The sequence below is a fragment of the Periophthalmus magnuspinnatus genome, chromosome 10, assembly GCF_009829125.3.
Source record: "Periophthalmus magnuspinnatus isolate fPerMag1 chromosome 10, fPerMag1.2.pri, whole genome shotgun sequence".
In the NCBI taxonomy this organism is placed as follows: domain Eukaryota; kingdom Metazoa; phylum Chordata; class Actinopteri; order Gobiiformes; family Gobiidae; genus Periophthalmus; species Periophthalmus magnuspinnatus.
In genome coordinates this window covers 27,152,239-27,170,914 of record NC_047135.1, presented here as the reverse complement: position 1 = coordinate 27,170,914, position 18,676 = coordinate 27,152,239, and the positions used below count along the sequence as shown (strand labels likewise).

The 18,676-nt window shown below is 39.0% G+C and overlaps 1 protein-coding gene across 1 annotated transcript in view; it reads right to left on the bottom strand.

Moving 5' to 3' along the window:
* Nucleotides 1–18,676, bottom strand: part of fat4 (FAT atypical cadherin 4) — a 175,282-nt gene that overhangs the window by 71,651 nt on the left and 84,955 nt on the right. The window contains exon 2 of the mRNA XM_055224611.1: nucleotides 9,911–10,042. Coding sequence (XP_055080586.1) covers nucleotides 9,911–10,042 — 132 coding nt within the window. The remainder of the gene's footprint in view (nucleotides 1–9,910; nucleotides 10,043–18,676) is intronic.

Genomic DNA, 18,676 nt, shown 5'->3' with positions numbered 1-18,676 from the left:
GAAAAGTAAAATTTTATTATTGTATTGTATTGTATTGTATTGTATTGTATTGTATTGTATTTTATTGTATGAGGGGTTTATTTTTAGCACAAAGCAACAAAAATATACAAAGAAAAATAGCCATGTTTCTGTTGAACAAAATTTAGCACAAATCTATATCAAAATCACTACATTTTAAGCTTTACTATATCTCAAATTCTGCATAAAAAAATAATTATTAACTTATTATTACTTATTATTTAAATTATTAAATGGGTACTTTAATACTTTCACTTTAGTAGTTGTTTTTTTTTTCATGTGATACTTGAGCATTTGTTTTTGCTGCTGTATCTGTGTCTGAACCTTTATTTCGGTAACAAAAAATAGTTATTCTTCCACCACTGGCTGCTGCTCAAAAGTACGCAATGCAAAAAGAGAAAGAAATACAACTTTACAACTTAACATGTAATCAAAACCAGCAAGTGAACGATTAGACATGGTTCTCAAAAAGCAGAAAGGGGTCACTGTCTTATCTTTACTTTCATCTGCGACTTTCTCAGCCTTATGATTACTAACTTCAAAGTTCGGTCTAACTGTTAGGAAATCAGATTGTTTAGCACACATGTTGGCGTGTCATGTCCCGAGATCAAGCTAACTGTTAACTGCATGAATGAAAACCCCCTCTGTGTGACCGGACAGGCCTTGTGCTCCGTATAAGACCATGAAGAAAACTGTAAAAGAAGATGGGAGACAGGAGAGAAGTAGTAAAATAAATAAATAAATACTACTTAATACTACTACTTTCACATTAAATAAATAAATAAATAAATAAGTAAATAGATAATAAAAAAAAAATCTTTACAACAGCATTATGATGAGGTATCCATATAAGACCATGAACACAACTGTAAAAGAAGATGGGAGATAGGAGAGAAGTAGTAAAAAAATAAAATAAATAAACAAATACAAATAAATAAATAAATACTACTACTACTTTAGCATAAAACAAATAAATAAGTAAATAAATAATAATTTAAAAAAAATCTTTACAACAGCATTATGATGAGGTATCCATATAAGACCATGAAGAAAACTGTAAAAGAAGATGGGAGATAGGAGAAAAGTAGTAAAAAATAAAGAAATAAATAATAAAATATTACTACTGCTACTACAATTACTTTTAAAAAATAAAGAAATAAAAAATAATTAAAAAAAAATCTTTACAACAGCATTATGATAAGGTCTGATCTAAAAATCACTTTTGTAAATTGTATTAGAACAGGGTTTGCTGATGGTAGCAATGACAGAGGCTGAATACTAAACATACAATTCCACTTCAAGCTTCAAACTTCAAGCTGACATTTTTTTCATATTTATCTTTTGTATTTTTTATTTAAATGTCTTGCCAAACCCACAAAGAGACATCTACAGCATTACACATACACACACACATCACACACTCATATATTCAAGACAGGTTCATCCAAATACCCCTCCTCCTCCCTGCGCTGTGTTAATATTGCATATTGTTTCACTTGGTGTTGCTTAAAAGAGCCGTATGTAAGATTTTGATTTAAATTCCATAAACATGACATATCTTTGTCCTTAGATATGAGGTGAACATATTCAAATCAAATATAGTTTTTACTGGTAACAATTGTAAAGCTGATTTATTCTTAATTATATATAAAAAAAACAACAACTTTGGATATGATGTCCGAGTTGTTTATGTTATGCCGTATTTTCTGGACTATACGTCTCTCCGGAGTATAAGGAAAAATGCATAATAATAACAAAAACGTGAAATTCTATATTTTAATAATTTCACATATAAGTCGCATCCGAGTATAAGTCGCACCCCTGGCCATACTATGAAAAAAGTGTGACTTATAGTCCAGAAAATACGGAGGTTTGGTGTTTTGGTTCTTAAGACGATTACCCAATCAGAAAGAAGGATGGTCTCACGTTTGGGTTGCCTGAAAGTTGGTTAAAACTTAAAATTTCTGAATACTCAATACCTACACCCCAGAACCTGTCAGTCATTAATGAGTGCAGCTAGTGCAGCCTCTGCCGCTCCGAGAGTAAATTCTGGAGATTATGAGCTTTCATGAGACACAGCCTGACCATAAAATATGAGAAAAACTGTGCAGGTTAAGACCGTGGAAACCCAGGCTCAGTTGTAATTGTAATGCCTTGCCTTAGCTAACTGTAAGAGCGCAGGCTACAAACAGTTCTTTTAGGTAAAAAGAAACCATTAAGATAAGGTAATTCGCTATAAATAGTTCCTTTTGTAAAACGCGACAGAAATCCGCAATCCACCGCGGACACACATGATCGCCAATGGCCTCACGCATAGTAAAAGTGCCACTTACACTGGAAAGAATGACGGCTTGAACGAAGAGCCCCCCCCCCTCCGTTTGCCTTTGAACTTTTTCGGGGGGCTATAGTGTTCCTCTATAAATGCAGCTAATAGATCCCCCGTTACCTCAGACGTGAACATGCAGCGTGACACATGTGATAGCCAAAGCCACCGCCAACAGCAGAGGAGGCCCCCGATGCGACGCTATGACAACTGAAAAGAACTGGTGACAGGCGCTGACGTTTATATTTGTGCCACGGACAATGCTGAGATCAGACGGTTAGCTAGCACCGCCAACAGAAAAAACGTAACATCAAAAAGAGACCAAGGGAGAGAGATCTGGTTACAGTGGGTTAAGAGCTAAGCTAAATGGAACTCTTTCAGTCATGCTGCTTGTTTGGGTGATGCTTTTTGATCTGGGCCTCACAATGGGAAGGCTTATGAAAGGAGGCGTTGCATTAAGCTAGGTTCCTGTCTGCGCACTGATATAATTGACTGACGCCGTGCACAGTCTCTCACATGATGGTGACGTGAACATTATGCATACTTAAAACGCTCATATTACGCTGCTTTCTGATCTATGTGATAATGTTGTTTCCTCATCATAAACATATCTGGAGTTACGTTTATTTTTTTTGTTTTTTTTACACACGTTTTAACACACAAACCCTGCATATTTAGGCTGAGTTCTGTCCCACCTTGTGATGTCATGGGGTAATGCAGAAAGTGCTTCACTGTGTTTTAAACTCTAAAATGATTCTAGGCGATTTGTATAGATAATTTCAGCCTTGGAATTGCCAATCTATACTGAACAAAAGGTAAAACGTAGATGTTAACTTAAAAAATGACTGCTTCATGACATCACAAGGTGGAACAGAGCATTTTGGGCTTTGGAAATATAGGCAGACTAATAATAACGGGTTACTCAAACACGTGTGAATGAATCAAAACACAACTCAAGGCATGTTTTTGATGAAGTATAACATGGCTTACAGCTCACAAGAGACAATTTTGTGTAATATAGGACCTTTAACAATTATGTGGATGTATTTGCATGCTGTTGGAGTTGTTGATTCGCCGATATAAAAGGACTATTTTGCAGTGATACCATTTCGTATTAAAATGCATTGAAGCTCCACTACCAGATCAATATTTTGCATGAGAATTGATACTTTTCGATACCCGCCTTATATATCAATATTTGGTATCTGCCCATGAGCCCATCAGAACTCACTTTTCATATCTAGGTTTAAAATTGAATCATAGTGAAATAGTCAAATCAAAATCATAATTCCCATAACATTCTTAATTTTGCATTTTAAAAACTCAATATCTGAACCGTTTCGTTTTTAGGGAAGAAATCTGACAAATTGTCTTAATGATGTCTAAAGCACCCGCAGTATGAGTATGATGTTGTGGTCAATTATACCCTTGACAATTTTTCACTTATTAACATGGAGCAAGAAGACAGCAAACATTGAGCTTCCATTCCATTTCAAATATTGTGCAAAACTAGTGAATTTTATACTTTTTATCACTCTTTTGAGCATGAAAGCTAATGCAAAACCCAGTACTGTTCTGATGGCCAAACATTTTAGTCAATATTTTAGTACTAGCTTCTTGAGTCTCTTATCTTTGTCCCAAGTTTGCTTTTACGACAGATAAAACTGCTCTTGACCTTGTCCCTTATTGCATTACCAGAACGGCTCTTAGACATCCAGGCCTTGTAAAAAAAACTGCACACATAAACACATTTCAATGCTTCGTGGGGACGTTACACTGTCTAACATTCACGATCCTGTCCTTAACGATGATTTTTACTATCTTCAAATCGCGAAAAACAGGATCCAACTGTCCAAAGTTTGTTCTCACGTTGTCCTCACTTACCTAATGCATTCCTAGATCGTAATTAATCGCTGCAATGAGTTTATAAGAGCATTTCTTGACTTTCAGACACCAGAGTGGAGTTTTGCAATCACGGCAGAGCTAACAACAACTAGCATTATAACAGCACTCTACCTGATTCTTGAAGGACAAAATGCAGTTTTGTCACAAGAGCTGCTCATGCAATACAGTGGTTCCTCGGTTACATTCTAAAAATAGTCCGCAATAGGCGAAAGCCGCGATGTAGTCAGCTTTATTTTTTACAATTATTATATATGTTTTAAGGCTGTAAAAACCCCTCACCACACACTTTATACACTTTTCTCAGACAGGCATTAATGTTTTCTCAGATTTCTCTCGTTTCAACACTCTCAAAGTTCAAACCGTCGTAGGTGCAGAACGTTTCATCGACATTGTGGGTTTTGTCGGGAGAAAACTTGCAAACATACAGCACTTCAGAGTCACACTGCGATCAAACATTTATATAAATTTGATTGAACGCATTCTGTGCTGTACGGGAGACACGGCACGGAGGAGACTAATTGACAGTGGTCCACAAATTGCACTCAAAAAACAGCGAGACTGCGAAAGTTAGAGTGAGGAACAACTATATATCTGTACTTGGCCAGTCCAAAGTCCAGTCCAAGTATTGCCCAACACCAAAGAAAAAAAAATTGGGTAGAGTTACTTTACCACAGTTACTACTTGCTTAACTGTAACCCATTAAAAACCCATTTAAAACCATGTAGGTCCCCACGATGTAAGTGTGTATACAGATTTAACTCCCCACAATACCATAAATACCCACACACACACGTGTAGCCCGTATACACATCTAAGGACCCCGCTGTCATCAATCAGCGACTCAAGATCTGGCTTTCCCATCAGGCACCTGGGCCACACTCCGGAACTCAACACCCGGAGTTTGCCAATTAATTTTCTGATAAGGTTCAACGCCAGAGCTAGCATCTCGGCTACTACCCAACACGCTAACACATGTCCGCTCACGTAATAGACTATTTAAGAGTGCGCTAAATCGTCCGGAACTTTCCAATTAATGCAGCAACATGTCCGCCCGAGCTCATCGCTACTGTCTTGTCTCGGGGAACATAAGTTATTAAGATCTCCAGTGCGTCAACACTCTTCAACGGTTTGGCCCCTCGACCCCTGGACTGAAACACTTTGACTACTTTAGGGCCCTCCAAAGACAAAGTAGAAACAGGGAGGGGTAGACCAATTAGATGGGAGCAGACTGGAGCAGAAGGCAAGTCGTTTCGCAGATGAGGGTTAGCATTGGAGTGAGAAGTAAAGTAAGGGATGCACATGGGCTGCAGCGTGAGAGAGCCAAGTACAACAAGACTCCTGGAAAACAAGCGGCGCGTTGTCAGGAGGAGCCGGGAGATAAAACTGTGCGTAGGGACCGGACACCCAAGATGTCTGCTCCTGTTGTTAACTGAAAAAGGCTGAGACAATATATAGTGTGATAGGTGCTGACATTGGACATACAAGATTGGTATCATTTGGAAAGGAGGGTTTTGTTCACGCCCAAGAGTTCACAGAAGGACAAACGTCACAATATGCAGGAGTAATTTTGGACTGAAAGGTACACGGTGTAACTTTTCTGGTGGAAGGGTCAGTCTCGGAGATCGTCCCCGCGGAGATGTTATTGCTTAGCCTGGAATGACATTGGAAATACAGTATCGGTATCATTCGGAGAGAGGATTTTGTTTGCAGACACGAGTTCATTGAAGGGAAAAAGTCACAATATATGGTAAGAGTTATAAACGTAAAGATGCACAATGGAGCTTTTCTAGTTGAGGGGTCAGTCACGAGGTCGTCTCCATGGAGATGTTTTCGCTTTGCCTGGCATTTTCCACAGTAGGGTATTAAAAGTATCTGTCTCGCTTGTTTTTATTGCATTCTTACTTCGAACAGGGTTACCTCTCCGCAAATCTGACCCGTAACTTAACGCATCACCTGCTTGTCACCATGGAGATAGAAGTTTGAGAACCAAAAATCGAATTAAAGTTGAAATAATACAAAAAATACATAGTGCACTTGAAGTTTTTATCAACTTCGCATACTGTCTTTCCAAGTACACTCCTTGATAGTGAATGCACATACTACTTTGCAAAGCAGGACTCTTTCCATTGTTGTTACACATTTGTTCACTACCTTTTTTTTTTTGTAACTTCCTCATACTTTCCACATAAGGTCACAACTCTAGTAAAACAGTTCCTACCAAAGCACAAAAGACTGCAAATTCCTTTCAAATGAGCTGAGAAACATTTATAGACGCTTAATCAAAAACGTTTTATTGATTTTGTTTAAACTCTAATGCCACACCTTCCCTTTATTATTATTACTATTATACATGTTTTATTTTTTTTTCCCTTTTGGGGCAGATCGGAAACAGAGTAGCAGTATTTGAACGCGCTCACACATGACTCCCACATGCTGCAGTGTTAAATTGGCCCGGGATTATTATGTTGTCTGAACTGGGGGCTCAGATGGCCAACAGCTTGCACTCTTGGCTACTCGGCGCTGGGTAACACATGTGGCTTTCTCTACATGGGCTCCACTTGCAATCTGTGCGTTTTGTGTCAGCGCAACTTTAGTTTTCCAGCGTAAGGATGTGGGCACGGACCTCTGGCCGGATCAGATCTCGCTCTGAACTGGAAGTTGGAATGAGGCGCAGGGTACCATTATAGCGACCTATTCGTGGTGGCGAAGAAGTCCGAAGTAAACATCGCTAGAATCTGTAATTTACCGATGCGTTTGAATGCGCTATGTTTGGGGCTGGCTTTGTTCCAGTGGGATTTCCAAAGACAAATGTTGGAGATGTGTTTTAATTACAATTGTCAGTAGATGTATTGCAGTAAAAGGTGAATTATGCAACTTTTCCGGTGGATACTTGCTTGTCTCCATGGAAATGCTATTGCTATACCACAGTGCAATGTTGAACTTATCGAACTCTATGGAGAAAGACCAAGTGAAAAGTCAAGTCTGTGTTTTGGTAATAAAAATGTGAATAAATGCAAGATAAATGTGTTTAATGCCATACAGTGGAACATTTCACTCGAAACAATTCCATCTTTTTGGAGGAATGAAAAGTTACTAGGGATGCACCGATTTCGCTTTTTCATTTCCAATACCGATTCTGATACTATGGCTTTAAACAGCTACGATAACCGATAATAACCGATACCAGAGAAGAGACAGAAAATGGCAGTTATTCCCTGTAAACAAAAATAAAACAAACTTGATCCAAATGTTTTAAATCACTGTTATTTATCTCTCCAGGAACTACAGAACAGCGTTGTATAAAGTTCAAACATTAAGAGGCTTTCTGGACCAATTGTGACCAGTAAATTGTCTTAGTACATCAGTTTATATTAGCTGAACCGATATTTGGAAGCCGATATAGCAGATTTTTCAGTATCGGCGCTGATGTCAAATACCAGTATTGAATTAATGCATTTCTAAAAGTTACATAAATGATTACACAAACCTTCCCATACTATCTGATCATTTCTTTAGGTACATACATGAAAAAACCAAGGTACATGAGTCCAATAGATACTGCCATTATGCCCTTTAGCAAGACCCTTCAGTCACCTTGCTGTATGAATGTGTTGTAGAACAGACACAGGGATTATACAGCAAACACAATGCTACAGACCTACATTTATAATTTAATTAAACCTATACTTTATGTGAAAAACATACCCTGGTGGACTCATACTTACATTCAAATGAGGGTAAAACGTATGCACTGATTTCCAAACCATATGCACGTTCCGAACATCAAAGTATCGAGCACTTGGCACAGGGTGAAGAAAATAATCAAATAATGTCGCTAAAACCTCCCAAATGAAAACCCAGGTCTGTGATTTACAGTTAGCGTAGCATTAAGATAAAAGAGCTGTCCAGAGGGGAGAGAGTACATGACATTTCTCACATTCAGAGCACACACATACATACTGCAGGAGTCAACAGCTGTGCAATAAAAGACATGTGGCCTCATAAGTTAGCCTTAAAGCTCCGGTCTGCTAATATCTCGCCTATAACTGACTTTTTCCTTTGGCTTTGCTGTATCCTTTGGCCCGAGAAGGAGGAACCGCAGACCTGGGAGATGTCGACAGGCCCTGCGCTCGCTCTCTGCAGAATTTAATGTCCATATCCTGCCTAAAGCGGCTTAAGATGGAGCCCCTAGCTAATTGAGAGTGATTCGGGTGATGTAATGTGAACTACGGCAAGCACAGAGGGACTATCAGAACAGCGGAGGGGAGAATCGACCGGTGACCTTCTTACGGCTGTGTGACACCGGCGGTTGCGATAGGGCTCACATAACGTTAACACATGAAATGGAAGAGGTCTTTTAAGGGAGCGAAACGTAAGGGGGGAAAGTAGATCCAAAGGGTGTGCTGTGTGTGAAGGTGTGCCTGTCGGATTTGTTTTGGATTATCATTTGAAATCAAGTGCACTGACATTATAGGTTGAATGGAAATCACTTTGCTGTTAAATGGAAAGAATCTAATCGTATTTAGTATATCTATATTTCATAATCCAATGCGTAAGGCAATGCAGCGCCAAAAATAACTGCACCTGCGGGCACAGCTGTGTTATACGCAGTAGAAGTGGAGTAAATAGTCTAGTTAAATGTTTTATAGTTACATATATTTTGTAACTATTTTACATTGGCGTCCCGGTGGCTCAGTGGTAGAGTATTCACCCATAAACCCAAAGTTTCTCTAACCTAACCTCTGACTACTGCATGCTGCTATTGTGTCCTTGGGCAAGACAGTTCATAATAATAACAATAATAATGTGCTTTATAGGTTTGTCAAAGCCTCTTAAAGTCCTATAGTTATGTAGTTATTCATTCATCCATTCACTCCATACTTGGTGGTTGCATGCTACCTCTCTGGTCACAGCTGCCCCGGGGTGGACTGATAGAAGCGAGGCGGCCAATCAATGCCATCGCCACCTCACACCGCTACCAGTCACTCACGCACACATCACACTTACTAGACAAGGTGGGTGAAGTGTCTTGACTAAGGAGGTAACGACAGAACTTGACCCAAGTGGGAATTGACCCTCGACCTTTGGGTTGGTGGAGAACTACTCCACTAACCCACTGAGCTCCTGTCACTGCTCTTGCCTGTGAGTGAGTGATTGTGTGATTTGTGGTGGCCAGAAAGGCTTTGAAAGAAGATTGGCAGCCACATCAGCCCTAGTCAGCCAGAAGTAAATTAGATGTGATTGTGAACAAAGATTCTGAATTTTGAGCTTTTTTATAGCCTCCAGATCCGTTACCATTTTATTTTCCCTTTTAACAGTTGTAACAGGAAGTTTGCTTATTCATTTGCAGGTGGTGCCTGACTGTGTACACTGCACGTTTAATAGTTTAAAGATGTTTTCCTTTAGCCCAGGTGTCAGTGTGTATGTTTACTTTAGGTCTCCACCACCTTGATCTACTTAGTTTCAATCAACAAAGTCAGAAAAACACCTTTTGAATCATTCATTTGGCTGTTCTTTACACTTTTAGGGCAGAAGTTAAGAAGGTAAATTAAATACAAAATGGTTCCCAGGATAAGTATTAACTCAGGAAAGCCCGGTGGTGGAAAGTGGGCTCGGAAAGTAGAAAAACACATTCGGATTCCAAAAAAAATCCCAACTAATTACCTCATCTGCATCTGTGGCTGTGAGCTGCATTATCTTGAAGCCATCTCCGACGTTCTCCTCGATGGTCAGGTCCATGATATCGTTGGGGAAAACTGGAGGGTTGTCATTGACATCTTGCAGTGTGATCTCCACCTGCAAAAAAAAAAAAAAAGACACAACTTTCCATTATCTCACAGCCAAACTGCAGCAGCTGTGATGACAAAAAAAAAAAAGTAGCAGTCTATCTAGGATTTCACGTGATGATGAAGAAGCAGAATAAGCGAAAGGAAAGTTATGATTCCCAGTCTCCGGAGGCAGCGCAGCGAAAACTGTGAAATGACGAAGTGTGGCAGATTGACTGGAGAGGTCAGAGTCTAAGCAGAGTGAAATATGGCTTTATCCAAACAGTCATTTATTAACATCTTTGGCAGGGCGAGTCACTTGACCACATGTAATTTTGTAGCTGAAATTTAAAAACATCTGTATTAAGAATGGTGGCAGAGAAAAACAGAGGACAGTTTCAGTAATTCCAATATTTTAAAGTATGCCACTATTTCCGCAGAACTATATAAGTGCTGATCAAACTGCCCACAAGAGTGAATGGAGTTTCATTTCTATCTATTGGCCAAGAAGACTATGGTTCATCCCGTCGCCGAGCTAATCCAGCACTAAGAAACACTAACTTTTCTGATGGAAAATATACCACCTGCTTGTCTCCGTGGAGATGTCATCGCTTTGTCTAGAACGTACGGCATTAAACTGATATCTCCATGGCGACAAGTAAAAGATTGCCAAAAGATCAAGTTACAGGTCACATGAGGAAAGACGATCCCATTTACAGTAAGAATGCATGCAACAACTATAACAAAATTTGAGATATGCATAATCCATACTGTGCAACGCAATAGGCCAGCATCCCCATGGAGACAAGAAAGTGGCCACACCCCATGAGAAAAGTTACACGCTGCAACTTTAAGCTCCGTCTCTTTCTCTGACTCTTCACAAAAATGGAATATATTTCAAGGACAAGCAAAACTGGATACTTCGGTGCCGCAAATGCAATTTAATAATCTGGTGACAAACATTTATACACACACCAGCACCTGTTTTTAATGTTTTAAATTGATTTATGCACTTATTTATTTTGCCTGTTTTTTTGTTTGTATTTTTTTCTGCATTTGAACCGGGTCTAAGTCTAAGTGCTCTCATTGAACTCTCCCTGTATAAATAAATATACATAAACAGATACATGCTAAAAACTATGCAAGCAAATGAGCGCAAGTGAAATAAAAGTACTGTTTTGTCAGAGCATATTTCTCCAGCGTCATCATGTTTAATTCCCGTTGTTGCATATTTATATAGCTAAAATCCATTTTATGATAATATTTTTACATGGGCAAAGACTAGCATTAGTGGTAAGATTGCAATTTAGGGCTATGTTCTTGTCACTTTGGTACTATTTAGCAGTTATATTTCTACACTGGCACCCCTTAACAACTGTGGTTTCTTCCTATTGGTCCAGTAACAATACCCAACCGCTCAAAGCTATCATCGTCTCGAATATGAAGAAATCATATTGTGGGCCTGTATGGTAGACCTCATAGCCCCCTCTGTCTCTGGAGCCCACGGAAACTCAATGACTTACAAATTGACTTGAGGCTGTGTTCCACTCGGACTTACTGTAAGTGTAACAGTAGATCCAGCTCAACTGTAGCTTGGGGATTTGCACTTTCATCTTATCCAAACCAAAATATACACAATTTACAACGGAGCAGAGACCTCCCATGAGACCGGATGTCCCAAGTAGGAATTTTGTGACTGGTTATAATCAGTAGTAGCGTCAAATCAGCAGTAACCCATGATTACGTGCATATAATATAGATCCACACATATTATTTCGCATTTTCACTAAACCCTATGGAATATGCTTGAATGTACATTATAAGGCAGTTTTCCTTCCAGTTAAATTACTATATAGAGAGTGCCTTTGTGTTCCATAATTTAAGCATTTATATCAATTGACGTGAATTACATGCTATTTAATATTGGCATTATTGCGACAATCATGTGGGGAAATTTGAAGTGTCAGTCATTTCTAGATCATCCCTTTGCAATTACTATGGAAAATGTACTTATTATAGCTATTTGACAGAATTAAGGCGCTGTACTTGATTTTTACTGCCTTACAACGTGAAAAACAGAGCTAGTTCGTTTTCAACAGTCTGCAGTGTTCCAAAGTTATTCCTCATTTTACTAATGTATTCCTAGCATCTTAATTATTCACAATGATGAGTTTATAAGTGCTTTTCACAACTTTCAGAGGCCAGAGTGGAGCGGATTTTTACTCTAACAGCTGCTATTATACTGTATCTGTAATGGATGGATTTAATGACTGAAAGGACACGATTGCAGATACAAGTGGTCGAAATGAGTTTCCTCCGTCGGGTGGCTGGGTGCTCCCTTAGAGATAATGTGAGGAGCTCAGTCATAAAAGAGGAGTAGTTCAGAGTAGAGCCGCTACTCCTCCATGTCGAGAGGAGTCAGCTGAGGTGGCAGGGACATTTGTTCCTGAATCGTTTTAGACGCTTGTCCTGGGTCTTCCCGGGAGGACGCTCCAGAGAAGACTCAGGACGCACTGGAGGGACCATGTATCTCAGCTGGCCTGGGATCACCTTTGGGTCTCAACTGGAGGAGCTGGAGGACGTGTCTGGGGTGAAGGAAGTCTGGGAGTCCCTGATTAGACTGCTGCCCCCATAATCCAGCCCCGGATAAGTAAAATGGATGGATGTACTAGGGCAAGACAATTTTTTACTTTACCACATGAAAATAAATCAGGTACAGCTCCTTTAAGTAATGAAGGCTCTATCTGCAATGCAAAAACAGGAGGTAACCTAAGACCCCAGTGAGAGCGAGAGTGAGACATTTCTGGTTTCAAATGTTGGGTCTACAGTGGCCATATTCCATTTCAGCAGTGATCCGCTTTCTCCTCAAACGCTAACCCAAATATGCATTTCCAAGCCAGTAAACAAGGCCCACTTCGGAATCATAACAGACATTTAGCTGCACATTTTGTGTTTATTGTTTCTATAAATATGAACAAGCTGTGTTTAAATTCTCTGCTGATCAGATATCCAGTGTTGATAGTGATTATGATAAATCCTTAACTAACCATTGCAGGATGTCCCCACTAGCCCTTTATAAAAGCCAACAAATAATGTGGCCTAAAAACAATACCATGGCCACTATCCAGTTGGCTACTTATCTCACCGGGTCCTTGTTAAACTTTTGCACATTGCCAAGTTTGCAATAACTGCTATACTACAAATGGAAGAAGGGTAAATGTGTATTGCATTAGGTCCCACTTAAAAGGACTGTACTTGATTATTTTCATGTAATAAAATAAAATTTGTCTTGTGTCAGTACAGATATATTGCAAAAGCAGCTCTTAGGGTCAAAATGAGGACACTGTGTGCTGTAGTCTGTCTGTATTTAATTATAAAGCATTTTTATCTTCCGCAAATCAGGAAGTAAGGCTTGTGCGCTGTTAGGATGCTAATTGTTGTTAAACGTTCCAGTGATGGCAAAAGAGGAGTCTGAAAATTGCTTAAAAACTCTCAAAATGCGTTAGTGAATGAGGAATGAGCTAATTGAGTCACTACAAATAATTTAACCTAGTCTTGTTTTTCACATTTTTAAGACAGTAAAAATGAAGTAGGCTACAGAGCTTTGAAATCATGCATGCTGCTGAGAAATTTAAAAAAGTACATTTTTATTGGATTGTCATTTTAATGGATGCTTTTTCCAGACCAAGGTTTAGTTTGTTTTCATACCTGACTGCGGTCTTCCTCAGAGTGGTTACGTGATGTTGCTGTGACGTGTCCAGTCAGCTCCTTCCTACCGCTGTCGTTCTCCTTCCACCGGTAGGAAGACAGCGCCAAAACCTGTTTAAATCAGCTGACCGGATATGTCGACATCATGTGACCACTCTGAGGAAGACCGCTAGTGAGCTGTCGAAACTGTCAGGCATGAAAACACACTAAACCATGGTCTGGAAAAAGAATCCATTAAAATAAATTCACAAAAGACCAGATGAACCTCACTGGATTATTGTTTAAAAAAAAAGAAAAGTCCTGAAGGCACTTGTTGATACGTCTTAGTCCAGATCCTTACATGTTTCTGGGTGCAATCCAAGTACATTATTATAAAGACACTGCATACCAGGACATGGGTGTTTGTGCCAAATCTAAAGAGCTTCGAGGGATAGCTTCATGATCATGCTAGTTTAGTGCGGTCTTTTCGTTAAATCCGTCTTAGTTTAACATTAATCCTGGCTTTGCATTAAATCCCGGTATCAGGCTTCAGATTTAAGCTTAAGTTTTGCTGAGACTCAGATACCTACATTTTAAGTTCTGTCCTAATAATCCGTGTTGACCGATTCCGGAGCAATTGTTTGTCTATGGCGGTGTACCTGATTTTTACTGTCTTAAAAATGTTAACAACAGATGATTTGCGGTGTAGTTATTCCTCTTTCCTCACTTACCTTATACATTCTGAACATCCTAATTATTCACCACTATCAGTTTATTTGAGCACTTTTCACAATTCTCCAAGACCAGAGCGGAGTTAGCATGCTACTGTACATAAAATGCTTAATGCTCTAATTAGATGCAGACAGCACACAGTGAACTTATTTTGATCCCAAGACCGGCTTATACAATAGATCAGTCCTGAGGCAAGACAAATTTTGCTTAAATACGCAAGGAAAAAATGGGTACAGGCCTTTTTACACATTTTACATACAAATTAGAGCCTGTAAAAGCTGTACTTTTTCTTCTTTCAACATATTTCGTAAGATCTAGGTTTCTTTTCTGTCAATCCACTGAATGTCAATGTCAATGTCAACAATCGTGATCCCTTACACAAAGCATGCATTCCATTCTTAGACAAAACAAGAAATAGAAAAAGAAAATCGTCAAGTCTCTACAATACAATGGTATGTAAGCTTAGAAAGAACCAACAATGGACCCAAGGCCATGAGACCACTGTGCTGGGTGTCACATCACAAACACACCACTCCATTCAAACTTCCAATACAGGAAAACTGATTTCTCATGACCGTATAAGTTTCATTGCAATCATAATCAAAATTATAATTTAAAAGGGGCAAAGGTGCAGTTTTTTAGTACCATAATTTCCTCAACACACAACAAAATACATCCAATCCAATCAAAATGACAATACCAGGATTCATGAAAGAGAGTCCTTAACCCCACTGAGAATCTTTGGGATGTGCTGGAGAAGGCTTTGTGCAGCGGTCAGACTCGACCATCATCAATGCAAGATCTTGGTGAAAAATGAATGCAGACTGGATGGAAATAAATCTTGTGACATTGCAGAACCTTATTGAAACAATGCCATAGGGAATGTGTGCCGTAATCAAAGCTAAAGGTGGTCCAACGAAATATTAGAGTGTGTGACCTTTTTTTTTTTTTGGCCAGGCAGTGTATCCTACATATTCTGCATAAAAAAAGCTTTGCACAAACATGTTCCGAAATGTGATTCTTGTATTAGTTTGTCTTTTCTTCCGAATACTTTTAAAACCTGAACTTAGAACTGGGGTTGTCAGAAGATAATCAGATACTAATCAAAACTAAAACTAGCAACAAAACTAGATTCTCATTTGAGCTTTAGAATAATCTTGAGTTGCATAAGACCACATAGACTAATGTACGCCCATGGACCACTATGGAACCTACTTGGACAACTGAGGGGTTACACAGACTTAAGGTCACGTGGTAATATAAAAAATAAAAAAAAGTACTTACTGTAACTTAATGTTGAAGACCATATTCTATTGTCTAAATGAAGAGTGTTTTTATAATTATTGTGGGACTGGAGTATAGAGTCTATTCCTTATCCAAATTTTTGTATCGTGACAACATTACATTGAACAGAAAACTACTCTTAAAGCATAAATCGTAAATCTAATTGAAATGCTTGTCAGTAAAATGGCTCAGCTCTAGTACAACTCCATAGTGGCAGGGGACCACAAACCAACAGCTGCTATGGAGTCTCGCACTTGGCAACCCTTCGACTTGATTAAAGATGACCCAGAACAAAAAGCTTTTGGGAGCAGCGGCTGAAATAGTGTCACAGACTTGCCGCATATCAGTAACCCAATTTCGAATGTTTTTTTGTTGTTTACTGCCATAACAACCATCCCTCATTACGATCGCATCATTGTCTTTCATGTGTCTAACTTGACCGGGAGCGTGCCCACTTATTAAGCCACTCTGGACTCATTTGCTGTGTGACTGGAGATAATTAGGGAAGAACAAGCCAGATTTTGTCCAGGGTAGTAAAAAAAAAAAAAGAAAAAGAAAAAAAAAAGTTGGTTACAATGACAGGAGCAGATCTCCACTCCACTTGAGCTGAGGGACCGGGGCAAAGTCAACAAACAATGAATATTTATCCGTGCATGCCGCTTCGTGTGTCCCCCTTGATGTGTAAATAATGCACGGCCCACTTCTAAGCAGTCAACTAATTAGGATGGAAGCGCACTTTTTGAGCAATAATTAAGCTCGCAGTTTGCATTAACGATACGGTCCCTAAGGAGTGGGAAATATCAAAGGGCTTCGTTGGAGGATGTGGAAGCGAGGTCGGTCAGAAGGGGGTTGGTTGTGTTCCAGACGAATAAAGGCTCGCTCAGAGGACGTGCTCGGGCAGGAACTCTATTCAGACAGTTTAAACATGCATCAGAAAGTAAAAGTTGGAGTTAAGTGTTTTTGAATTGCAATACAGGAAGATTTGTTTTGAGAATTCCATAAACACATATTTTTCCTCTCATGCTGTTTACAAAATTCCCTAATAACACAATCCAACATAAACAAAATACTACTTTGTTTAAAATAGGTCTTTTAGTAACCATGTAACCGAACCATGGTCAAAATTAGACAGGAAATTATTTTCAGACAAGTTGGCTCTACTTAACAATAATGCTCGTCTCTTTTAGGCCGTAGTTACGAAATAATAATCTTTATATGAGCAAGTTTTGGGACTCAACTCTCAAAAACAGTGTGATTGGTCTAACAGGCATCCATGTTTCAAACTCCCCCCTTGCAGTCTGTATTTGCAATCAAAAAACACCTTGCTTTAATCTGGGCAGTCCTGTGTGATGCCACATAGTACTTGAAATTGCAGTGTCCATTGTAGGTAGTTTTTGATCACAAAGCTGCAAATGTTGCCATGAAATTGCCCAAAAAAGAACTAGAAACAGTAGACAATGCTAAAAAAACACCATATTAGTAAAAAAGGTTAAGATGGCTAAAATTGCGTAAAAAAAATAATAAAATGGCTGGAATTTCGATCACTTGCCTGCATTGTTCCTAACCAAACTCAAACACGAACCGGGTTAAACACATTAGCTTAGAGAGGCTCACAGATTGTGTTACACCAAAGCTGTTTCGAGTTGCAGGTGCCGCTAACTGGCTGCCATGGCTTTATAATTTATGGAGAGGTATGAATGATTTAAGTGGGTCCTGACGATTATGGACCTTAAGTGATGGAAGGTATTTGTCCAGAACGTCTGAGGCCGGGGTTCTTGCTGAGCAGTGATAAATTAATCTGGTCACTAAACTCCCATTGTGATTATGATATATGCTCATGGTATGACAAGTCTGGAGATTTAGGTCCGCAGTGCAAGTTATGTAATCTACACTCTGTTTTTCTGCTCGTAAAAGCAATTGCGAAGAATGTGATCCAAGTCATAACAAAGGCGATTTTTCAATTATATGAAGCTATGAGTTAATCGTTTGACATTTTATATTGTTTTAGACAGTTTCAGATTCAAAGAAAACATGATCTGAACTAAAATTAGAACTTTCTGGATGAACTTTCACCAATAAGATTCCATTGAAACAGAAAGTTAAACCCGTACTTCAACACATTATCCCTGGAGATATTTTAGTTTTATTACATACTGTGGAAGATTCTAGTCATTACTGAACAATATTTCCATCAAGACAAGCAAGACCATGTAAGGATCAGGTTTGTGGAGATGCAAGACTGCTCATATTAAGGACAGTGCAATAAAAAATGCATTTAATTTAGTCTATTTTTTGGCTTAATCAGCAAGAAAATTTTGAGTTGAAAGTATTGCACATCTTCGTGGTGCATTATCAATAAAAATGAGACATCACTGTTTGGCTGTAGAACCAAATCCAGTGTTTTTGGTCAGGAATGAAAACTTACCAAAAAGCACAATCGCATGTATTCTTCTCGTAATCGGATTATAACTTTGTATCCACACAAAACCCTGCTGCATGCAATGTTTGTCTACAGATCTGAAAGCAGGTTTAGCTTTAGCAGATACAATGCTTTGGACAGGATTAGCCAGGGTTAGGGTTAGATAAGATCCCATGTTAATCAATCTGTCACGGCACTACCCTTGCGTGTTAGCTAACAGACACTTGATAATTACCTTTAATAGACTGTTTACAGGGCTTGTACCCAATTTTTCCCCATGTATTTGAGCAAAATTTGTCTCGCCCCAGTCCAGATATATTGCATAAGTCTTGAGGTCATAGTAAGTCCTCTGTGTACTGTCTGCATCTGAATAGAAAGCATTTTATTGTCTGGTGGTGTTAGGTTTACTGGCACAGCAAAAGTCTGCACTGGAGCTCTGAAAAGTGCTTGTAAACTATTTCAGTGGATAATTACGATGCTACAAATGCACAAGATAAGTGAGAAATAACTTTGGACCACTGGAAACGGTTAAAATGTAAAAGT